Source organism: Nyctereutes procyonoides, unplaced genomic scaffold, assembly GCF_905146905.1.
Source record: "Nyctereutes procyonoides isolate TBG_1078 unplaced genomic scaffold, NYPRO_anot_genome, whole genome shotgun sequence".
NCBI classification, from domain to species: Eukaryota; Metazoa; Chordata; class Mammalia; order Carnivora; family Canidae; genus Nyctereutes; species Nyctereutes procyonoides.
In genome coordinates, this window is record NW_026575121.1 from 39220224 (window position 1) to 39246458 (window position 26235).

At 38.8% G+C, this 26235-nt stretch overlaps 1 protein-coding gene across 1 annotated transcript; it reads left to right on the forward strand.

The window, feature by feature from the left end:
• Nucleotides 1-10576: 10576 nt before the first annotated feature.
• SLITRK5 (SLIT and NTRK like family member 5) lies at nucleotides 10577-18053 on the forward strand. The gene is made up of 2 exons (XM_055336005.1): nucleotides 10577-10628; nucleotides 13814-18053. The coding sequence occupies exon 2, from the start codon at nucleotides 13822-13824 to the stop codon at nucleotides 16696-16698; it is 2877 nt and encodes a 958-aa protein (XP_055191980.1). The 5' UTR covers nucleotides 10577-10628; nucleotides 13814-13821; the 3' UTR covers nucleotides 16699-18053.
• The last annotated feature ends 8182 nt before the right edge of the window (nucleotides 18054-26235 follow it).

Genomic DNA, 26235 nt, shown 5'->3' on the forward strand with positions numbered 1-26235 from the left:
TGCTTCTTTGTGAATGCAGACATTGCTCTTTGACTCAGAGTTTCTGGAAGAACTCCAAGATGCATTCTCAAGTGCTGCTGCAGACTCTCCGGGTGCATATTAGGAGAAGGTGGTCAGAAACGTCATGAATCGCCAAACGTGGACAGATACTTGTATTTTTTCTACGTACATTTATTTCAGCATAGTTATAAATAGATGAAGTAATAGTCAATGATGAATATTTTATAAATTTATCAATTATTAAGACATTTAATTTCTTAATTTTAGTAGTGGTATTATCTCATTGTATGTATTCTTTGGAAAAATTTAGAAAAGTGTGTTATGCAGTTTGGGGTTTTTTTAATAATAAATTTATATTTTGTTGGTGTTCAATTTGCCAACATACAGAATAACACCCAGTGCTCATCCCGTCAAGTGCCCCCCTCAGTGCCCGCCACCCAGTCACCCCCACCCCCCACTCTCCTCCCCTTCCACCACCCCTAGTTCACTTCCCAGAGTTAGGAGTCTTCCATGTTCTGTCTCCCTTTCTGATATTTCCTACCCATTTATTCTCCCTTCCCCTCTATTCCCTTTCAGTATTATTTATATTCCCCAAATGAATGAGACCATATAATGCTTGTCCTTCTCCGACTGACTTATTTCACTCAGCATAATACCCTCCAGTTCCATCCACGTTGAAGCAAATGGTGGGTATTTGTCATTTCTAATGGCTGAGTAATATTCCATTGTATACATAAACCACATCTTCTTTATCCATTCATCTTTTGATGGATTATCTATATAACAAATTCATATGGCAAAGGGCTATGGAATTGTATCCTTAAACTTCTGCATGAAAGGATTGAAATGATTCCTTCTCAAGGGAACCATTTTAGTATTTCACTACTGATTTTCTTTTAAATAAATAAATATATATATATATATATATATATATATATATATATATATATTGTTTTAGAGAGGGAGAGAGAAAAGAGAAAGAGCAGAGGTGGGGCAGAGGGAGGCAATCTCAAGCAGACTCCCTGCTGAGCGCAGAGCCTGACAAAGGGCTAGATTTCAGGTCTCTGAGATCATGACCTGAGCCTGAATCAAGAGTGAGACATTTAATCGACTGATCCAGCCGGGTACCCCTATTATTGATTTTTTTTAAGGAGGTATATAATGCTTGCTTTGACTTCTGGTTTACTAAATATAAAATAATAATCATTTAAAAACTCGAAAATAGAAAAACCTACTATTAGGGACATTTTCGATTTCAGAAAAAAAGTATATTATATATATTCAAAATTATTGTTTTATGAACCTTATATATTCAACTTATTGTGATAGTCAATAATGTCTTTTTATATTCTTAAGGTACATCAATATGGAGACAGTCTATTTATAAATATATTTAGTGATCAGTTTAAGATATATTTTATCATAATATTTATATGAGTAGCATTATATATTAGCAATTCAAACTATTTCTACTGTTGACTTTCTCAGAAAAGATTTGACATTACAGAAATGATGAATCGCTTAGAAGCATCTTCATCAAACCTAATTACTAAGTATTGATACACATTATTTTCACTTTCCTTTAAACTAAAGTAAATCCCAAAAGTGTACATCTAAATTAGCAAAGTTAAGTTAAAAAAAAAGGATACTGAGAGACCCTATACTTCATATCACAGTATATTTCTGCTATGTATTGTTTGTATGAAATAATGGAATATCACCAATTACCTTGAAACAATATAAAGTTGTAATAATTACATGAAAGAATAGGACCTTCTCATAAAACAGCTAGCAAATAGCAAATGACTACATGTATGTTGTAGGCATGTCATACATTTTAGTTGATTGATTCTGAATTATAAATGATGTATGGATTGCTTGTTGATGTTTGTGTTAACTATTGCTGATAAATAAGATTACAAATTGAAAAACCTTGTCAAATAGATTCCTACTCTTTGGGACAAGTCAACTTAAGCTTCCCTTTCTCTAATGAATGGATTATTTCTAAATGCTGCTATAAGAATACTATAATGAAAAACTTTTAAATATAAAAATACCTACAAATAAATTTCAGTATTTACATGTGAGCAAGAGAGTGTATAGTCATTGATCAAAGTCTGTCTTCATAGTAGTCACTACCCATATAATATTGCAATTAAGGACACAGATTGATTGTACAATGAAATGCACCTCTTACACTGGTGATTCAAATCCAAATTGGTTATTTGTTCATTGGGATATGTAACAATTAAAATTACAGCATACATTGTAATATGTCATATGACAATAACTATGAGTCTAGCGTCACTATAAGAGCATCATTAGATTGACAGAATGTTTTGGAATCACAGGACAAAAATTACATCATGGAATATTAAATAAAAAATAGCCACCATATATCTATTTAACACAAAAGGTACACCATTCACAAGTTAGCATGCTATTATTAATATTTATTTAAATGAAAATAACTTTACTTTTTAGGATAAAGTGAATAACTTAAAGTCTACAACTTGGATAAAATTATATTTTTCTTCCAAGGACATTTTTATACTTACCATTGGATTAAACAGGGTGGTTATCATAAGGTCCATTGCAGAGAAGTACAGTAACTTTTATGTATATATAAAATATATATATATATATCAGATATATATATGATCTACTCAGACAGTTGTCTTCTTAAATGCAAGTGTAAAATTGCCACAAAGCAAGAGTCAAGAATGGAGTTGAAATCTCTTGAGAGCCACTGCAGTGCTCTGGATCAGGTGGCTTCCTCTGAATTTTGGACTTAAGCTCTTAACCGATTCATGCTTCTTTTGAAACTATATTGATTTTGGCCACAGAAGTATAATGACGGAAATATAGGTCAATTTTATTATTAATATTTTAGATAAATTGATTGAAAACAAACAAAATTTAATCTCAAAAATTGCAGATTTGTAACTGGGACTGGTTACTAAGCTATTACATCTCTGTTTCAAATGTATAAATATGACTTTATTTAAACGGAGACTTAATCAGATCTACACGGAAATTAGAGGCCATATGTGTATTCTATACATTCATTAATTACAATTTCTTGTTCCAAAAGCTGCCCACTCTACTTGTACAAAACACCACTGAACTTCAAAATAGAGCTGTTGTATTCAAATGGTGTAATGTAAGAGTTTAAGTGCAATTTTGTTACTGACAGACTTCTCTGCACAAAAAGCCTATTCTAGATAGTTCCTTGAAGCAAAATACCCATTTAGGACTTTCTTTTCCAGTTCTACTAACATTCTGCTGTATGATCTGAAGAAAAGCACCTTAGAGAGTACTTCATCATACATAAAATGGCACTTATCTTCTAATAAAATTCTATTGATATAAAATCATCTATCTTGCCTTCTTTATAGTGCTGTAATAAGGATGTAATAAGAAATTTTGAAATGCCTGTAAAATGCCTTGAAATCTTTAAAAGAATGGCAGAGGTCTTGAACTGAATGCAATTCAAAAGAATTGAACAGAGACCCTCAACAGAATGTAAATCAGGCCCCTAGCCAAATGTGAATCATAATTGTCCTTATTTATTGAGGATGTCATAATCACCATCATTACTTATGAGTGCAGCTGTTCATACTGACTGACTTTCAAAGTATCCCAGAAATTGCAAAAGACACACAGTTTCAGCCTTCTAGGGATTTACACTCTAGATCTGCACTACCCAATTTGGTAACCACCAGCCACATGTGTGTAAATAAATTAACATTTTAAAATTAAAATTGCATATCCTGCGTTACGCCAGCCACATTTCCATCGCTCAGTAGCCATACGTGGCCAATGGCTATTATATTAGACAATGCAGATAGGGGTTATTTCATCATCACAAGGAGTTCTATTGGAAAGCATTCCTACAGAGGCATGGCAAGTATATGCTACAAGAAATACTATTCAAGTACACAAGGTAAGCAATAGTATTTCTACATATTATATTCCATTTATTTTGACTGGAGAATGAAGGTGACTGGTCAGAAAGTAAAAATGTTCCTGAAATCCTCCAACTACCCTGTTATGAGCCAACGAATTATTTTGTCTCAGACATAATATGGTTTAAGACAATATATTTACCAAATATTTGTTGAGTAAAATAAATTGAAAATGGACATGAATTTCTTATGTATAGTGGGTTTTTTGGAGCTTATTTTTCCACTATTTGAGGGGAAGCAAACTCCAATTCTTTGCTCAACAAGGAATGATAGTCTAGTCCAGAAGAAAACAGCAACTTTAATCAGTAAATAGAAACTGTCCTAGGCAAGTGCTAGATAATGGAAGAGAATGTTCAGATAAGCAAGTCTTCCAAGTTGGTTAAGCAAAGGAGATGTTTTTTGGTGAAGAAAGGATTTACAGTGAATTCTCTAGAACAATAGCTGGAAGAAAAGGGAAAAGCCAATTAGATGAGTGGGCAGTACAAACCAAAGTTTTGGAGTTGGAAGAAGCTGATTCATTTTGAGGGGATAGAGAGACTTTGGAAGTTTCCTCGTGCATGAAAGATCCCAGCTGATAAAAGTTGAAAAAATATTGTTACTTTAGACATTCTCCTATAAGAAATGGTTCTTCTGAAAATTCTGTGATAAAACTATGTTTTAGGATGGTTAATTATTTTCATTGTGAGCCCATATCCTGTGTTACGCCAGCCACAGATACATAAAGCCTGTTTGGATTTGTTTAAAAATGACTAGAGATATGTGAGAAACAAGAACCAATAAATCTTAAGAGACAAATCCCAGCTCTAATAGAAAGATACATAGAAAAGCTAATCTAGCTATATAGTAAAACTGCTTCTTTTCCAGTGGAATATGCATATTTTAAAGTGAGTATAAGCCAGATGGCAGCAGCCTTTGTTCTAACAGGGCCTGATGATAGTTTGTATACTTAAAATATGCCACAATTACACACTCACTCATCTTCCTGCCGATAGCAGTGAAGATCTGCTGCTGACAACTTCAAGTATAATCACTTATCTTCTCTAGAAAATCATTTTGATCTTTCCCTTCAACTCACCACGGTATTAAATAAAAGTAATGTTGCCAGTACACAACATGGTTCTGCACAGTGAAGGAAATGGAAGCTAGCTCTTATTAATTACTACTCTAATAGTTAATATTGGCTGCTGGAATTGAATGTCACATGTTAAAGCTATGAAGAGAAGTCACTTTAACTAATTACTTTAGTCATATATTTAGAAACATAGTGTCTTAATGGATAGCAATGTGTCATAGAAAAAAAATGGTTCTGAGAACTATGGGACAGAGATTAACCTGGTTATCTTCCATTTTTCATCACTTCTCGTATCATTCTTCCAAATACAAATTTCCCCTGACTTACAACAAAGTTATGTCCCAATAAACCCATTGTAAGTTGAAAATGCACTTAATACACCTAACCTAGCAAACGTCATAGCTTAGCCCAGCCTACCTTAAACGTGCTCACAACACATGAATAGCCTACAGCTGGGCAAAATCATCTAACACAAAGCCTATTTTATAAAAAATGTTAAATAATATATGTAATTTATTGAAGACTATACTAAAAGTGAAAATGGTTATATGTGTTCAGAATGATTATAAGTGTATGGGTTGTTGATGCTTATGATCAATCACATGGCTGACTGGAAGCTGAGGCTTGCTCCTCACTGACTAGCATCGCAAAAAAAGTATCATACTACATTTTACTGTCCCAGGAAAGGATTAAAATTCAAAATTCCAAGTAGTTTCTACAAAATGTGTATTGCTTTAATACCATAGTATGGTTGAAAATTCTAAGACAAACCATTATAAATTGGGGACCATCTGTAATACCCTTATCTTTCAAGTACCTATTTTTTTAAATTTTTAATGGAAATGTGCATATAAATTGAAATTTTCAAATAATAAAAAATGGAATGTAAGGTGAAAAATCTTCATTCTACTCAAGATTCCCCAGTCTTCTCCCAAAAGGCAAATGTCATTATTGAATTTGTGTATCCTTCCAGAAAAATTCTCTCCTCCCCCACAACAGTGTATACAGATGATGCTATACACACTATTAATAATGACAGAACCATATGCTTATATACACTGTTATTAAATGCAGAAGAGTATTCCAAGGTATTGATAGAGATGTACCACTTTTCATTTACACATGTGGGCTGTTCTTAGCTTTACAAATGTAAGCATGCGTTACAATGAACATCTTCTTACATATTGTTTTGTACATTTTATTTTGGTACTGTAGGCTACTTTCTGAAAAGATAATTGTCAAAAAAAATGCATCTTAAATTTAGGAAGAGAATTCCAATTGGTCCTTCAAAAAGAGTGTTTTAATACATAATCGGTCAAAAGATTATCAGAGTGTATTTACAAGGAACTGAATGAGGCAAGGAAGAAAATTGTCTACTTTATGCACATCTTTCTCTTACGTCACTGACAGCAAATCTCTAAGATTGTAAGTAACAAACTAAGTCTATAAGTGAATAAATAATCTTGGTGAAATTAATCAGTTGACCTAGCCCTTTTGGGTTCGGTAGACATCACTGTATGATAATTTTGATTGTTGTAACTTTTAATGTACCAAACCCATAAAAAGTTATACTACTGTTATTTAACTTATCAATTACATAGAGAAATGATCATAAATGGTGACTCGTGTTTTTCCCACCAGGAGAAACTTTTCTGATTTTAGGGATATGTGTTATATATAATTTAAATTTGAAAGACATAAAAATATAATTTATGTCTGAAAAATGTGTTTACCAGATAGGGTTGTATAGACTTTTTAGCTACTACTAACACAAAAGTAATCTGTTAGAGCTAATTTTGGAGGAGTGTGGTATTATATTTATATTTATAGCTAATTTTGGAGGAGTCTGGAATTATATTTATATTTAGCATTATGTTTTATAATCTTACCAGTTAAGCTAACAAAAAGAAATGCAAGCTCTACTTACTTTAGATTTCAATAATGTTGATTAGTAATTACAAAATCTCATTATGATTACCAAGAATAATCTCTTTTAGGTTATTTCATAAGGGACTATAATTCTTGAGTAGGCATTTTAATATTCTAAGGAAACAATACACAAACGTAATATGCTGAGGTATTTTAAGAGATGCATTTAGTATAAGAAATCTTCCAAATAGTCCATAAAACACTAAAATGACAATTCCAATATGAATTCACAAAAATATATGGTCAATTTCAGGTGATAAGTTATGCTCACTGTGGTTTGAATTTAAATTTTAATAGGGAAGTATCAGATTATGTCCATAATTTGCATTAATTATTGTCACATATATCACCATATATGAAACGTACTTATGATGCGGTGATAGTAGATCATGGGTTAATTATAATATGTACAAATATATTCACAAACATTTAAACAAAGATTCCCAACTTTTCACATCCAACCAACTCAATCAAATAACGTTTAATTAAGTATAATGCCCTTAATTCTGGAGATCTATTTGACCAATCGTTTCATTTTCTAGTTCCCAAAGTGTTTGTGTAATCCTGTGCATTCATTTGAGGATTGTGTAAAAGCAAGTGTACATATCACACGACTGTATTGTTTAGTATGGACTGAAACATAGATATGCTTGTTCTTGTAGCTAAAAGTCTTGGCTTAGATTTGACCACTGTTACATGATTCATTTATTCTTTTCTAGGATATAGTCAATATTTAAAGCAAATAGGAGTCCAAAGACTGACAAACAAGGATTTTCCTTATTTCTATGATGTTTTACCTCCTGAGTTCTTCTGTTTGGTCTTTGCATGTCACAGGGTTTTCTCAAAATTCACTTTCCTGCCGAGCAGCTTATAGAGACACCTAGCGGTAAGCCGTAATCGTGGCTTCTCAGGCAATCCTTAAGATTGAGTCAATGACAGAAAGTTGTCATCAGGTATTCATTGGGGCCACAAGAAATAAACTAGACTATTTTTGTGTCAGTGTTTCTCACAAAACTGGCACCTAAGATAATTGCAAATATATTTAACACTTTTAGCATGACAAAATTTATTTTTAATTAGGATAACAAATCTTTAAAATGAAAATAATACAAAATCAAAAATTAAACCAAATGCTGATAATTAAGTACAATTGTGATGATTTAAAGTAATGAAGTAATGAACTAAAAATAGCTACAATATAGCTATTTTGAAAAGTCCAATAATTGATTAAACCACTTTATACCTTTTCAGAACTTCTATGGAATTTGTCCACATCAAAAATTATTTCTGTGATAGAATGCCAAAAGTTTCCAACTGTAAATAATATGTAATTTTAAGTTATCACATCTTAACACATTCATTTAAATATAAAAGCAATATTATATTTTAAAAATAAATTTTCTAAAATATTTGTATCATGGTAGAAGACTATGGACTAAATAAAACAGACACTAACAAGACTTGAAGTTTAAGTTGCCTGTTTATTATATAAGGTACCGGCAGCAAGTGGCTGTCATTCCCCAGCCAAATGTTTCTAAATTTACAGGAAGTTCTTTTACAGGATCTTATTGTCATTATTCAATATTACAGATTACTTCTTTTCTCCCTCTCTTGTACAGGCCCTGAATTGAAACAAAATAAAACTGTTTTCAAACAAAGTATGTATAGATTACCTGATTTTAGTATATGTGCTTCCGAAGCAAGCACATGTATGGATTATCTGAAAAAATATTTGCCAAACAGACTGAGAAGAAATTTCAAGAAATGTTGCAAAACTTCAAAAGACTGGAATATTTACCACCTCTAGAGAACTTTTAATTTCAATACAGAGAGAGGGTGTGGGAAGATATGTTTGTATAGTTTGTGTATATATATAAATATATATATATCTCAGAATCTTTATAATCCTATAATTAATCAAGACATTATAACCACAATAGTATCCTAGGTATTACCAAGGAGACAATATCAATTATGTTTAGAATGATTCCAAAAAATAAATCATAATTAAATCATAAAATAAAGTAGATAAATATACTTAAGTGGTAAAAACTACCCAGTTATCATAGAACAGGCACAGGTGCACTCAGCCTCCATTGGGCCACTTACTATGACTAACTTTTTTCCTATACCTGGGAGGGACTGCAGGGCTAATATCACAAACACTGGAAATATGCTTTATGAATGAATGTAAAGACCCCCCCCCCTCTGGGGAAGGAGGTGCCTGGTTTCATGGAAAGAGACAGGAATACTTACTGCAAAGATGATGCTAGTGGAGTTTAGCAGGTGACTCTTCAAGAAACTCGCTTCCTATGGATACTGCGTTTACTTAGGGGCTTCCAGCTTTTTAGTACATACCAAATGTATCACATCCTCTCTGAAAAGTCGTTCGCATGCCCTTGCATCGCTCAGACATACCTATAAAACGCAATCCTTAAAAAAAAAAAAAATTAGCGCCCCTGTTTGCAGCTAGGATGAACCACTCCCTCTTCCAGGGTCCTTTAGAGTAAGTGCAGGAGACAGAAGCAGGGGCTGCATTACTCTAAACGGCTGGAGGAAGGCAGGCGATCAGCACTGGGCTGTTACCGTCTGCCCCCGACCACCAAGAAGCCTGGCACCGCCGGGGTTATTTCCACTCCTCCCTTTTTCCATCCAAGGATCGCACAGTCCCACGCTTGTGTTACGCACATGGTCCAAGACTCCTCTGTCTCCCACGAGTGTGACATCCTAGGAGGGCTCCGACTGCGCCGCCCGAATCCAGGGACGCCTCCGCCCTCGGCTGCCATCTATCGGCCACCGCGCGGCCGCTTCGCCCCGGGCCCATCATGTCCGCTGCAGCTTGGCTCGCACCAGCGGCGCGACAATAAACAAGTGCACTGGACGGGGCCCTGTGCCCGAGCTGGAGCAGATGTCTCAGAGACCCCTGTGATGCTTGCCGTGTTGCCACATCTCCAGCGCCCGGGAGGGAAGACGCGATTGTCTCTGAGTGTTTTAGAGCCGCCGGGCTGCCGGGACACGCCACGGGCGTAGAACAACGCTGCTCCTGCCCCCCCCCCCCGCCTCCCCCCGCCCCAGGCCCCCTAAAGGATGTCGGAGATAGAGAGTTCCAAATAATGACGATCGTGCGCCGCATCTGGGGAAGGGATGAGAAAAACCCCTGCAAACACTGGGAGGATGAAACCGCCAAGAGGATGCGGGAACCGTACAAATACTAATTAGGGGCCGCGGCGGCGGCGGCGGCGGCGGCGGCGGCGGCGGCGGACTCGGCGCGGGGACAGCGGCGGCGGGATCCCAGCGCGGTGGTCGCCGCTGCGCGGGGGGTGGAGGACGGCGCAGGAGCCGCAGCCGCCGCGGGGGTAGCCGAGGGGCCGGTGCCACCTTCGCTCGCCCCCTCACTACCATGTACAGTGTGCGCTGCAAGAAGAAGGCGGGCGATGCATGCACACCCCCGCGCCCCGCTCCCTCTGGCTAGTCCCCGGGCGTGCGCCACTGACCAGGGGGGAATGTGGTGAAGACCGCGAGGAGGAGAGCCGAGGGGGGAGGGGAGGGGCGGCCAGCGCGAACCCAGGCCGAAGGGTGCGTGGAGCTGGAGGCTGCTGGAGGGGGCGGCGGCTGCTGCTGGCTTGGAGAGAAAGTTGCCCCTTATGCAGATGGCAACTGTAAGTACCCGCCTGGGGAGTGCGGCGAAGGGTGCCCGGGACCCTGCGATCGCGCGGAGGCGCGGGTGGGAACGAGTGTGCGAGCGAGCGTGAGTGTGAGCGGGTGCGATCGCTCGGCGGGGCTGACCGTCACGTTGGAGGGGCCGGCGGTGCCAGGCAGCCTTCACGTCCCCTCCTCGGTTCCGCGCCTCCCCCCTCCTCGGCTCCCTCCCCGCCCCGCCCGGCTCCGGCTCCGGCTCCGGCTCCGGCTCCCGGCCCCTGCCGCCGCGAGGCGCCTCGACCGCCGGTGCTCCGCCGCCCCCTCCTCCTCCCTTCCCTACCGGCCGCTCGCGATCGCCCCCTCCTACCCCACCCCCACCCCGCTGCCCGCTCCGACTACCGCCGAGAGCGCCGGGGAGAGCCGTTTGGGGAGCCCCAGGACCCGCGGTGGCCACCGCGGCGGCGGCCCCGGGCTGGCGGCGTCCGGGCGCCTCTTTCCTCCAGCCGCTCGGACCGCACTGCTCGCCGCCTTCCTGCCCTGCCTGGGCTCGGGAAACCCAGTGCACACCCCAAAGAGGTATTTTTTATAGGGGCGGCTAGGATGAGTGGGCCCTGGAGATGTGAGACGGGGTAAGTCGACCGTTTACTTTGCAAAAGAGGCTCGCGCGTGTGTGTGTGTGTGTGTGTGTGTGTGTGTGTGTGTGTGCGTGCGGCAGCAGGGTGGCTTTCTTTCCCTCTCCTCCCTCCCCTCCTTCCTTCCCTTTCTCTTCCTTGGCTTTGGGGCGGAGTGGGGGAGGGGAGCCTCGCGTCCTGGAACTCCGGGTGCTTCAGCCTGGGCCGCTGTGGAGCAGCTGTGCCCGGAGCAGCGGGTCCGGCCTGGGTGCTGGGCTCCAGCCCGCGCAGCCCCGCTCTGTCTAATGCGGGATGGGCAGGGCGATGGTCTAGGGTCCAAATTCTTTGGGGCAAACAAATACAGTTCCTCCGCCCCCGCCCTCCAAAAAAAAATAATAATAATAATCTGAGATGTGATAATCTGACAGTGTGCAACGCACCCACGAATTTACATCGGAGGTGCGTTTCCCAGTCAGAATGTCAGCCTTCCCCGGCTCATTCAACTTTATTTTCTCAAATTTTCGGGCTCCTTTGATGGCAAGGGGGAGGAGAAAGAGAATGGGGTTGAGAGGAAGCTCTTCGACCCCGGCTAACCAGAACTGAATTAAAGTTGTAAACCCTCCAGTTTAATACCGGCTGGACACAATTTGCAATGGGCTGTCAGAAAGGGTGGGAGGTGAATGGGGGCGGGGAAGCAGAGGGAAGGAGGGGGAGGGGACCCAACCCCCGCTGAATGGATGTGCAGATTTGATCCAGTGGAGAACTGAAATTTCAAGGTAAACGTTTTGCTTTCCATAGGGGGTGTTTTTGCCGCTTTTAAGCCAGGAGGCGTTTGCGGTTGCGTCGGGAGGTCGGAGGTACTTGTGAGGTTTATACACTGTGATTCCGATTCGCCTCGACACGTCTGGGTGGCCACACGTGAATGTTTCGCAGGCACACTTGCACATGTGCGTGCGGATGCAGGGGCTCCTAATAACGCGGGCTGGATTCAGCTAGGGGAGCAAGATCGAGGTCTCCAGGCTTGAACCCGTGACTCAGAAATGTCTTGGCTTTAGTTTTGGTTGCAATTCGACATCAGACTTCGGTGGTGGTGAGGCAAAGGCAAGGCTGACTGGAGCAAAGGCATGGGTTCCCAGAGCCCAGCATTTCTATCAAATCCACCCCCCCCCCCGAGCCCCGCCGCAACCAACCCAACACGCACTCACACACTCACACGCTCTCCATTTATGTCCTTTCCCTTTTGAGTACCGCTGTCGACCCGAAGTAGGAAGTGGAAGGAAGCCTTTAAGAGGACAAAAAAGAAATCGAGAAAGAAAAGGGGGAGGGGGTCCGATGGATTCCTCGAGGAGATGAAATTAGGATATTAAAGCACAGACCACTGTCACTCGTCTCCCTCCCTTCACCCTTTCTGTTTTGCCTATTAATCAGTCCGGGTGCCCTTTCTCTTAAAAGGAGGAGGAAGGGGGAGTGAAACATTGACTATGAAATGTAATAAACAACTCCAGAGAGGATGGGGATGCTGGTGAGGTGGTAGTTCAGTCCAAATCTTGCTAATTCAGTGGGGCTCGTTTTGCATACCGTGGCAAACGGACGCGGAGCGGGAGGTAAGGGAAGCGTTGGCGCTGGTCCTTGGTTTACTTTTAGCTGATTCCGGGTAAGCGGTAGGAACGTCCTCTTTAAACTCCAGGTATCGGGAGGTGTTCCGGGATTGCGGATGCCTTCGCCGAGTTCTTTGTAATCCACCGTGCAGAACTATTTCTGTGGCTTCAAGATGCGGTTGGGTAGCGTCGCTGACATGATCAATGAGGAGAAGTGAACGCAGGGCGCACTCAGAGAAGCGCTGCTAAGTGGCTCCGTGCATGCAATTAGGACGCTGATATGCTTTAAAGCGTGGTAGTGAAGTCCACCATCAAAGCGAACGCGCTCTCCTTTTTCTCCATACTCAAAGCTCCTGAAGACAATTGGTGATTTAAAAGCTTCTTCTGGGTCCTTTTGATGCATTATCTTACATCTTTTCTGCCTCTGAAAAGTATTCTTTAGGTTCCCACCCTGGCATTTCCAGCATTGGTTTAAAATAGCCCAAGTATTGTGACTCCTTGCTTTTCTGTGAAAATGGGAGACCTTCACGGTGAACTGTTAACTGAGGAGGTTCTAAAAGAAAGGCAGAGGAGTTTGGTGTAGGTGAGGTGGGGAACCTTGTAAAATGGTGCTTCTTTTCTCTTAAGTTAGAACCGTGAAACTGAACTGACAGCCATTTTATGTATATTTATGGATTGGTTTTGAAAAGGGGGGGGTAAGCAAGGAAAAACACTAAAATGGGATTTTTATCTAACCTGCCCTTATCTTGTAAAGGGCAGCGTGTTCCTGTTGTATTCATTAGGAAATGAACTCAACCTTTAAATCAAAATGAATATGAGACATTAATAAAGTCTGAAGAATGTCGGTGATCCACTGGAGTGGGGGGCTGTCATTCATATTCCCTCCTTCTGGATTTCAGAGAAATAGTATTAGGGAACAGAGAGACTTTCTTACCGATCCCTTAAATTTTTGTCATACTCTGTTGTTTCCTTTTTTTTCCCCTCTCTCCCTTGCAGGAGGTAAAATGCACACTTGCTGCCCCCCAGTAACTTTGGAACAGGACCTTCACAGAAAAATGCATAGCTGGATGCTGCAGACTCTAGCGTTTGCTCTAACATCTCTCGTCCTTTCGTGTGCAGAAACCATCGATTATTATGGGGAAATCTGTGACAATGCATGTCCTTGTGAGGAAAAGGATGGCATTTTAACTGTGAGCTGTGAAAACCGGGGGATCATCAGCCTCTCTGAAATTAGCCCTCCCCGGTTCCCAATCTACCACCTCTTGTTGTCTGGAAACCTTTTGAACCGCCTTTATCCCAATGAATTTGTCAATTACACTGGGGCTTCAATTTTGCATCTGGGTAGCAACGTTATCCAGGACATTGAGACTGGGGCTTTCCACGGGCTGCGGGGTTTAAGGAGATTGCATCTGAACAATAATAAGCTGGAACTTCTGCGCGATGATACCTTCCTTGGCCTGGAGAGCCTGGAGTACCTACAGGTCGATTACAATTACATCAGTGTCATTGAACCCAATGCTTTTGGGAAACTGCATTTATTGCAGGTGCTTATCCTCAATGACAATCTCTTGTCTAGTTTACCCAACAACCTTTTCCGTTTTGTGCCCTTAACGCACTTGGACCTGCGGGGGAACCGGCTGAAGCTTCTGCCCTATGTAGGGCTGTTGCAGCACATGGATAAAGTTGTGGAGTTACAGCTGGAAGAAAACCCCTGGAATTGCTCCTGTGAGCTGATCTCTCTCAAGGATTGGCTGGACAGCATCTCCTACTCGGCCCTGGTGGGGGATGTGGTTTGCGAGACCCCCTTCCGCTTACACGGCCGAGATTTGGACGAGGTGTCCAAGCAGGAACTTTGCCCAAGGAAACTTATTTCAGATTATGAGATGAGGCCACAGACGCCTTTGAGCACCACGGGGTATTTACACACTACCCCAGCCTCGGTGAATTCCGTGGCCACTTCTTCCTCTGCTGTTTACAAACCCCCCTTAAAGCCCCCTAAGGGGACCCGCCAACCCAACAAGCCCAGAGTGCGCCCCACCTCTCGGCAGCCCTCCAAGGATTTGGGCTACAGCAACTACGGCCCCAGCATCGCCTACCAGACCAAATCTCCGGTGCCTTTGGAGTGTCCCACCGCGTGCACTTGCAATCTACAAATCTCCGATCTGGGCCTCAACGTCAACTGCCAGGAGCGCAAAATCGAGAGCATCGCAGAGCTGCAGCCCAAGCCCTACAACCCCAAGAAAATGTATCTGACGGAGAATTACATTGCTGTTGTGCGCAGAAGCGACTTCCTGGAGGCCACGGGGCTGGACCTCCTACACCTGGGCAACAACCGCATCTCAATGATCCAGGACCGCGCCTTCGGGGATCTCACCAACCTGAGGCGCCTCTACCTGAATGGCAACAGGATTGAGAGGCTGAGCCCGGAGTTGTTCTATGGCCTGCAAAGCCTGCAGTATCTCTTCCTCCAGTACAATCTCATACGTGAGATTCAGTCTGGGACTTTCGATCCGGTCCCAAACCTCCAGCTGCTATTCCTGAATAACAACCTCCTGCAGACCATGCCCTCAGGCGTCTTCTCGGGCCTGACCCTTCTCAGGCTGAACCTAAGGAGTAACCACTTCACCTCCTTGCCGGTGAGTGGAGTTCTGGACCAGCTGAAATCCCTCATCCAAATCGACCTGCATGACAACCCCTGGGATTGCACCTGCGACGTGGTGGGCATGAAGCTGTGGGTCGAGCAGCTCAAAGTGGGTGTCTTGGTGGACGAGGTCATCTGCAAGGCGCCCAAGAAGTTTGCGGAGACGGACATGCGCTCCATTAAGTCGGAGCTGCTGTGTCCAGACTACTCTGACGTGGTGGTTTCCACGCCCACGCCCTCCTCCATCCAGGTCCCGGCGAGGACCAGCGCGGTGACCCCGGCGGTCCGGGTGAACAGCACCGGGGCCCCCGCGGGCTTGGGCGCGGGCGGAGGTGCGTCGTCGGTGCCCTTGTCGGTGTTAATCCTCAGCCTGCTGCTGGTTTTCATCATGTCCGTCTTCGTGGCCGCCGGGCTCTTCGTGCTGGTTATGAAGCGCAGGAAGAAGAACCAGAGCGACCACACCAGCACCAACAATTCCGACGTGAGCTCCTTCAACATGCAGTACAGCGTGTACAGCGGCGGCGGCGGCGCGGGAGGGCACCCGCACGCGCACGTGCACCACCGCGGGCCCGCGCTGCCCAAGGTGAAGACGCCCGCGGGCCACGTGTATGAGTACATCCCCCATCCCCTGGGCCACATGTGCAAAAACCCCATCTACCGCTCCCGAGAGGGCAACTCCGTGGAGGATTACAAAGACCTGCACGAGCTCAAGGTCACCTACAGCAGCAACCACCACCTGCAGCAGCAGCCGCCGCCGCCGCCGCCGCCGCCGCAGCCACAGCCGCCGCCCCCGCCGCAGTTGCAGCTGCAGCCGGGGGAGGAGGAGAGGCGGGAAAGCCACCACTTGCGGAGTCCCGCCTATAGCGTCAGCACCATCGAGCCCCGGGAGGACCTACTGTCGCCGGTGCAGGACGCCGACCGCTTTTACCGGGGCATTTTAGAACCAGACAAACACTGCTCCACCACCCCCGCCGGCAATAGCCTCCCGGAATATCCCAAATTCCCGTGCAGCCCAGCTGCTTACACTTTCTCCCCCAACTATGACCTGAGACGCCCCCATCAGTATTTGCACCCGGGGGCCGGGGACAGCAGGCTGCGGGAGCCGGTGCTCTACAGCCCCCCCAGTGCTGTCTTTGTAGAACCCAACCGGAACGAATATCTGGAGTTAAAAGCAAAACTAAACGTTGAGCCGGACTACCTCGAAGTGCTGGAAAAACAGACCACATTTAGCCAGTTCTAAAAGCAGAGAAACTCCCTTGGAGCTTTTGCGTTTAAACACAAACAAGCAAGCAGACACACACGGTGAACCCATTTGATTAATTGTGTTGTTTCAACGTTTAGGGTGAAGTGCCTTGGCACGAGATTCTCAGCTTCGGCAGAAGATACTGAAAGGGTGTGCAGTTTCCTTTAGATTTTTACACACGGGGAAAACATTTGTGTAAACTGGGCACATCACTTTCTCTTCCTGCGTGTGGGGGAGGAGAGGGGACGGGTTTATGGAGGGCAGTTTGCTGCGCAGGTGACTTGTTAAAAAGGTCGCAGTTATTTTTGTAGTGGTCGGAAGTGCTATGAATGGTGGAGGATGGCAGCGCCTAGGTTCTACTCTTCTTCTTTTGTTCCCTTTCCCTCCCCACCTCCCCCGCCTTTAAGCCATGGGTGGGTCTAGATGGCTTTTGTGGAGAGATTAGCACACCCCAACTTTACCAGAAAGTTTGTTCTCTCTCTTTCCCTCCCCGCCCAGCCTTCTCTCTTTCCCCGCCTCCCTTCTTCCTCTCATTACTTTTCCTTTCTTTTTAAAGGATGTGTTTGTATGCATTCTGGACATTTGAATTAAAAACAAAAATATTGTGATCTGGAAAAGGATCACCATAGATGTGGACAAATCATTAAAATTACAGAGCTATATGATCCATAATTGATTAGTCAAAATAACTTATTGATGAAATATACAAATATTTTATTGTAGCACCTATTTTTATATACACATTTAGCATTTCTCTTTCCTTCACTATTTAGCCTATGATTTTCACAGAGGTGTCTCACTGTATTAGGAGCCGCATTTCCAAAACCGAAGTGGTATCAGGAAAGCATTTTAAATCGTTAAAAATATGGAGAACTTAATGGGAAAATCATAAAGCCAATGCAACCCACCCAATTGGATCTGTAATTAATTTTTAAAAACCTGATTGTATCCCAATGTATAAAAGACAAAAATTAGGGCAATTAATTGGGTCATTTGAGTAAGAATCGTGTGCAAGTTTCTGGTTTATTAGAGAAGATTTAAAAGTATTTTTTATTAGTCAACCAAAATGATGTATTGATTTGACTACTATTGTAGCCGATTTTTGATTGTTTAACCAAACCCAGTTGCATTTGTACAGATCCACATGTACTGGCACCTCAGAAGACCAAATGATGGACTGTACAAATCTCTATACAATGTCTTTATCCCTCTGGGCAGCAAGCAATGATGATAACCACAAACAGGATCTCTGTAAGATGGGGCTACTGTTGTTACAGTCTCATATGTATCCCAGCACATGTAATTTTTTAAATAGTTTCTGAATAAACACTTGATAACTATGTCAAATATGAGGGACTGAAGTAATGATTACTTAAGGTACAGAAAAAATAGCTATGTGTGATTGACTGAATCCTCATTATTAACAATTAGGACATAGTAGCTAACTCTTACTCTTGTTATAAAAAAAAATTTCCCCTAATTATCAAATTTGAATATATATGTATATATATATATGTAAAATTTGCCTTTGCAAATTCAGGGAATTATGTTTTTCTAAATATGGCATTTAATGTTTATTAATGAAATTTCAATTGTATACTTTCTTTCCTTACTCAAGTATCCATCTAATATATGGACCGTGGTAAGTAATAGATTGCCTGTTCATTTTTCTCCCAATGTTATGTATTTTGTTATGTCAGTATTATTTATCCAGTCTACAATTCCCATGGTTTCCTAATCTTCCCATATTCCCATGGTTTTCCTGATTGTAATTTGTGTAAGACTACCTTCAATAATTATGATGGATACTTTACCTGAAGTTGATCTATATCCTAAATGTTCAAAACTTAGTGGGTATAAGCTGTTCACCTCTGAGTAAGGTTTGCCAGTGAAATTAGGTCAGTTTTTAAGTGTAGGAAATGTTTGAATTAATCTGAAACTTAAAGAGCCATGTGCTTCATTGCTATTGGTGGATCTTCCCAAAATCTCACCTGAAATGTGTGCAATATCAAGGGCTGTTCATGAGCTTTATGTTTAAAGAACACTTTCCATGGCATTCTGCCACAAAGAGGCAGCATTCACCCATGAGTATATTGACAGTAACTGCTTGAATTCAGATTGAACAGGTGGTAACAGTTTCCCTTAGGAATTAAAAAAAAAAATTAGTAATCGTACATCGGTCAAGTGAAATAGACTAACCCCATTCTGTGCAACATTTTCCCTTCCAAAATTTTCTTTCAAAGAGCAAAGTAACAAGCTTAATAATGCCATGATATTATCATGAAAAGAAAAAAAAAAGTATCTCTTACTCTTCATCTACCTCCTCCATATTAGATCCAGGATTAGAAAAGAAAAATAAGTAATAGCATTTGACTTCACAATTGGGGTTGTTATTAATTTTTCTTCACAATGGGAGTCATTTTTTCAATGTCAGAATCACTTCCTCAATATTATATGTAGATATGACAGTATTGTATAAATTATAAAATATTAATACAAAGTGGAATCTTCCATGTAACTAAGTTTTAGTTCTTAATCGATGCATAAAAAGTAAGAGATAAGAATTACATGAAACTAAAGATGTAGTTCTGAACAAAATACATAGCTTCCAAAGAAAGTCTGTTGATGGGTTTTTCAAAGATTAACAAAATAATGTTATTATTTCAAACCAGCACTACTGCACATAATTTTGTCACATACGCTTTCTTCGGGTAAGCTCATTTGTACTTCTCCTCTTCCTAAGGTGTCCAACTCTCTTTTTTAAATCTCAAAAATATCAATTGTCTGATTTATGAAAAGAGATGACTTATAATTTTTAAAATATATTTTTCCCAATTGTATTAAGAGGATAAAAGTAAACTTGTTCCTGCTCTAATAAACTTGAAAATTTTTAACATGTAGAGTTATAAAACTGTGTAGAATTTTAAAAAAATGAATTCTCTTTCTCCTTATACATGGTTTCCAGCCAATCCATTAACATATACAATAGAACATGAATTATGTGGTTTTGAATATTTGATTTCTGGTTTTTCAGGTTGTTCATTGAGGAAACAATTAAATCAGGTATATCAGTGGTATATGATTGGATTAAGGAACCCTGCAAAGTCTCTCCATAGAATTTTGGAGAACAATATGTAATGTTTCAGGCATCAATTAAAATTTGGATGCAGACTACGCTTATTCTTTGTGCTTGTTCCATTGATTGCATAATCTCATACAAATATATTTCCAGGTAGACATTATAAAATCTTATTTTTCTCTATATATGAATAGAGTGTAAATACTTAAATTATCTCAGAGAAAGTAAATATATTCTATGTAAATGTGATTATTGGTATGCTACTATTCAAAATTACCTACACCAAAACAATTGATTAAAGTTACATTTTAATCAACTTTAGCATAAATATACTCAGAACACATATCTTTCATTTAGGAAAATTATCACCTTTCCACGTGTGACGTGTAAACTTTGGGTAGATGTTCTTTATACCCATGTCTGTCCCCCTCCACTGTTATCCCACCTGCAAGAGGAAAGTCAAACTGTGTACAATGAAAACATCCACACATCATGTGGAAAAGGTTAGGACTTAAGAACCTAAATCAAGATACCAGTTTCTTGCCCTATAGCATTAAATCCATTCTTATTACTAAGTTATGTTGTTAGCAAATTATTCAAGTTAAATATGTATCATTTCTTTCCCTATTCTATTTTTCCTTTCTTCCTTTTTTCTTATATCTCCCTCTTGCCTCTCCCCCTGTCTTATTCTTTCTCTTCATTATTTTTCAGTTGGGCAAGAGAAAGAGGGAGAATAGTCCAGTCCCTGTTTGAAATGCCAAAAAACTAGCTATTTAACATCAAAACTAACTACTCAATGGGTTGTTCCCAGCCACACAACTCAACTAATGAAAATAGAACAGACCACAAATATGCTTCTGATTCATTCAGGAATATGCTCTTGTTGAACTTTTCAGGTAGCTCCGATTTAAGGTATTTGCAGAGATGGCAAAATACTGAGTTAAGCAGTTTTAAGACCAAATTTTACACCGAGAAAGAAGAACCTAAAAACAATGAAAGAACCGATTTAAATGCTAAAAGATGGGAGCATTGAATTCATTGATTTTCAAAGGGAATAAAATGTTAAAAGGTAAAATTATACTGTTACCAAATTAACTATTTTACTTATGAATAATGTTTCTGAAAGTCCTCCAATGTTCTCTACCTTTTTGCTACTACAAATATATGTATTTTTGCAGGTACAAAATTAAAGAAAATGGGTGGACATTAGTCATGTACATAAAAATAATTAACATCTATATCCAACAGCTTATGTCAATTTATACTGCATTTGACAGCTGTACATTTTATCATTAATTTTATTTTAATTCAATTTAGTGCCTTTCTATAATTATCCATATATATTTCCATGAGTTTGTGTAGCATGTATATGGCATGCAAAAATACATATTATCAAAGAGAACACTGCATACTAAATTTTCATCTGGAGTCCTTTATATTTCAAATTGTTAAAATTGTTTCAAATTCTACTTTCTTCATGGTCTATGCTGTAGGCATGTTAGACTGAGAGAAAGAAAATAATGTCATGCAGGATTATGTTTGAGTGTGACAATATTATAATACTCTTTTCTTCCTCTGTTTATAGCAGATTTCTTGGCTTACAAGACACAGGTCAAATATTTTTCATGGGTAATTGTACCAGTATTATAAATGAATAACTTTTATACTCATTTTTTAAAAGGACAACATTTACCCTTACTTAAGTTTAAGAGTGACTTAGATTACTTCTTATAAAAAAAATCTGAAGATCAAAACAAATATTTCATAAAGAATTGATGTAATGCAAGTATGAAATAAGTTTACTTTCTCACTTTCTATTTACTGTCGAAATGAAAATGTAATGGTGCATTGTGTAATGCTAAGTATATCAGACACATTTTTACTAGAGATTAGAAAATCCTTTTATAGAAGAGTATTGTTCATAGTGATATGTTGAATGGAGGTCTTCCAGAGAGTCCTTTTTCTTAATTAAGTACCTTCTTCAGAACATGAAAGAATATTGTATATTTCTACTACAAAATGAACACATACATGTTTAAATATTACATGTATTTCTAAAAGTGGAAATTGTGAAACATTGTGTCAAGGACACGTTGTTTTCTTTTTTAAATTTCACCTATGCAGAAATGGAACTGTGGCTTTATTGAATCGAAGGCTCATTAATATCATGATCCATTTTAACAAACTCATTTACAGATCATTAGGTTTTAAGAAATACTTTCAATATATCATGATAGAAATTCAATTTAACTTTGATTGTTCAATATCAAATCCTATATATGCAAGTAGGAAAATTCGGTGACTTTTCAGTCTTCTGGAATATGCATTTTAGATTTTGTTACAAATTTATTTCTACCACCAATAATAATTTCTAGTGGTGCCAGTGAATACCTGTTTGAAGAATTTTATTCTATGCTTCCTTAAAAACAAGACTTAATATTGAAACCAAATTTGCTATAGATTTTCAATTTGTAGTTAGATATGTGCCTATTTAAATAAAATACGAAGAATAGCAGTAAACCCATGTTAAGTGATTAGCAAAATTCTTTGTCAGATACCTCAATAAGTTTTTTGACCAGCAAGTTTTATCCATGGAGAGATGCATCCGGCTCATATAAACAAAAAAATAAATATTAAATATAAAATTGATATGTAAAATGAATAGCTGATCAATAAAACATTTTACTTGTAATGATTTATCTAAATTATCTGTACAAAGTGATGTTTTTTAACATTACAACAATAGAATATTTATACTATATTTAAGTCCAAAGTCAAAAGGGTATTTGACTTCTGAAAATACCAATAATAATGGGGAACATATACATATCAAATTTATTTAAACTCTGAGTTTTAAGACCAACTTTAAACCTCCACTCCCATGTATAAAGTTCATAGTACATGTTTTTCATTATATTACTGAAGTCCACTCTTAATAAAGTTTCCTTAAACTATACAAACTCCCATAGTATTTTGCCTTTGTGCTTTTATTTTTGTTTCACTTTTAGGTAACAGATATTAAGCTGTTATGAATTAGCACCATTAAATTGTAAATTAAATTTCATTTCACTCAAATAGTATCCTTCAATTTTATTTTATTTTTTTTTTAATTTTTATTTATTTATGATAGTCACACAGGGAGAGAGATAGAGAGAGAGAGAGAGAGAGAGAGAGAGAGAGAGAGGCAGAGACATAGGCAGAGGGAGAAGCAGGCTTCTTCATGCACCGGGAGCCCGACGTGGGATTCGATCCGGGGTCTCCAGGATCGCGCCCTGGGCCAAAGGCAGGCGCTAAACCGGTGCGCCACCCAGGGATCCCAGTATCCTTCAATTTTATAATTATCTTCAGATTTTTAGCTAGTGAATAGTATATTTACATAGATACTTAGAAATGTGAACATTCAGATCCAGAAACTACTCATATATGTCAGAGAATATCTGAAATCCTTTCCTATACTGCCATCTAAATTAACTCAATCAGTACAAAGATATTTTTGTTACCTTGTTATGATTAAAGATCCCCCAAGTCTTAGATGAAAATTAAGTATCTCATAAGAAATTTTAACAAGAAAAAAACATAAAAGATACATATTGAGTATTTGGATTCCAATCTTAAAACATCTTCTGCAAAGCTAACAAATTGTATATGCAGAAAACCGTTTAGAAAGGATCTTTGTATACAATTGCTAACCCCATATGGTTTACATGATCTTTTGACTTTTAAGTTAACAATGGACTCTGTCTTCATTTAAGAATTTTTATCTGAGAGAAGATATCTTTTTCATAGGATACACTTGAGTCATTTTGTTGTCACATTATGGTTTTGATCTATTCTTTCTTTTTAAAGTTTGGTTTGAAACATATTGAAAATGGTCTCTATTATTATGTTTAATTGTTGCAACTCAAATCATTTACCTCTCAACATTTTTTGAAAGGAAAAAGTTGTTATATTTCTTCAATTTGCTTACATACATTTTAAAGGTATCCTCATATTAATGACATCTCCTCAAAATGCTAAATTAAGAATATGATTACCTCACATTTTTCCTAGTATAACAATCAAGAGCTCTGTAAACATGACTTAATGTGAGTGGGAGGATGTGAATATAAATTATCACTATGGACTTGTCAGTCATCAATAATCATCTTTGATACAAAACATCTAAATATGAGGTCAAATTTTTCTTTGAATGCTAACGTACCTAAAATTACACACATTAACTGGGTAGCACATAGAGTTTACAAAATGCTATTTTTGTGTGCTTATAAATACTAAAGCAATGTTTTCCAAGTGGTAATCGACAGGCTAAATCCTGAAATATCTGCCCTTTATTTGATTAGACACTTTTATTTCCATTTAAGAAGTAAATTTGAATTTAAATGCCTTTACGTTGGATAAGCACCCTCCATAATGTCTTAACCCAGCAGTTTCATATAATATCATATATCTTCTGGACCATGAGGGCATTTAAGTTTTTGTTTAAATGTTTAAAATGTTAAATTTGTTCCCACAAAATTACAATTTATGTATCACGATCATGGATTTTCAGGCAATGTTCCCTAGGAGCTCGCTCTCTCTCTATGTGTGTGTGTATATATATGTGTGTGTATATATATACACACACACACAAACAATATATATATATGTGTGTATATATATAAACATATGTGAAGTAGCAAATTTTGTGTAGGTTTAGACTATAAAGAAATTCAAATTATACTTAACAGAATGAAATTTTTACAATCAGAGGAAACAGGTTTACTATATATGAATGTTCTATTAGAAATGCAAATGTAAGATTTACAGTGACTTGGAGTCTCCAGAGCCAATTTTGCAAACTGCCCTGACTCTGACAAGACCTTGGGACATCCTAAAGGTATCTTCAATAGTAACTTAAGAAGTATGTTATTACAGAGGGAAAATTATAATCACAGTTCACAACAAAGGTTTTTCCCCAAATGTCTAACTGCTGATGTACTTGAAAACAGTGCAAAAGGTCAATTCAATGAAAATATGTCAAACATCAAATATTAGGAGAATCGCTTCAAGGATGGAAGATACAACTTGGAAAATCTGATCCAATAGATTTAGGAGCAAAATTTTTTTTAAAAGAGGGAGACAGAATTGCCAATGCTATTTTTTTATTGTAAGAATGAAATAATGATTAGAAGAAAGGTACTCTTCAGTATTGATGAGTATGCTAGTGATAACTTGTTTGTAATTTGATGTTTATCTAATGGAAGCAAATTGGTGTATACTTGCAGGCCATAAGAGATAATATAACGAGATTCCCAAACCTTCCAAATCTGTTTTTCGTTAAGACTTTTTTTTTTTTAAGACTAACATACTTAGTAAAGAAATTTCAGATTTCATCTTCTCTGTTGTTTTTCTAACACAACATGTTAGCTTTGATATATTAACATATCATCAGTTGGATTTTTATTTTTACTGTTGGTTTAATAATCATGTAATCTTAACTTTTTCCTATATTGAAAATTTGATAAGCTGTGCCTGAAATAACAAAATAATAATTGCTTGTTGTTCTTTTATACCAAATGGTAGCCAATGGCGACAAGGCAGAAAGATGATTCTAAATTCCGAAATATGTTCCTTTTTCCATTACAGATGGTTTGTCCTTTGGCAACTTTCTTTGTGTCTCTGACTTATTTTCAACTTGTGAAAATTAATATAATGTGCGTGGTTTATGAAGAGCTTAAAAATTCAGATTTCCATTGTCTTTACTAGATATATGTCAACTGTGATTCTTTCTAAAAACTAACAACATGGTAATTAAGTATCACTGCTATTTATGTTATATATCTATGAATAGTATGATTAGAACTTTCAGATAAAATCATCTTTTTCCTCTTTCTAATATATTTTAATTTGAAATATATATATATATATTTTTTTTCCATTAACTGTGTTTATAGTTTTGTTTAAATAACATTAGTGGTCATTTGTAGATACTTTACAGTAAATTTAAAGGTATGACTTCTTTGAAAAGGAAAGAACTTGGTAGTTTTATTGACTTCATGACAATATTCTTACTCTTTGAAATTGTAACATTGAACTTACAGTATATTTCAAAAAGATATTATTTATTTATTTCTCAAAAAATTGAGTCCTGTTTCTAAGTTAGGTGGTAATTTTTTCTTACATAGGCTTGTTTGCATTTAACACATTTTGAAATTATATGTGAGATAATTTATGTTATTTTGATTTTAATTCAAACAACCTTGGGCATACTTATTTTTTATTAGGTAACATTCTATAATAAATATCATAGAAAGATAAATCAATAATATGAGCCATGTGTAACATTTAAGGATCTTTGGCTTTTTTTTGCAGTTAATTATAAAAGGTGGAATATGTGATACGGCATTCATCATTTTAATATTCTAAATTTAACAACTGCTCTTCTACATAATGATTAATAATATAGATAGTACTAA

Coding starts and splice junctions, on each gene's coding strand:
- SLITRK5 (XM_055336005.1), top strand. CDS start 13,822: ATGCACACTTGCTGCCCCCCAGTAACTTTGGAACAGGACCTTCACAGA.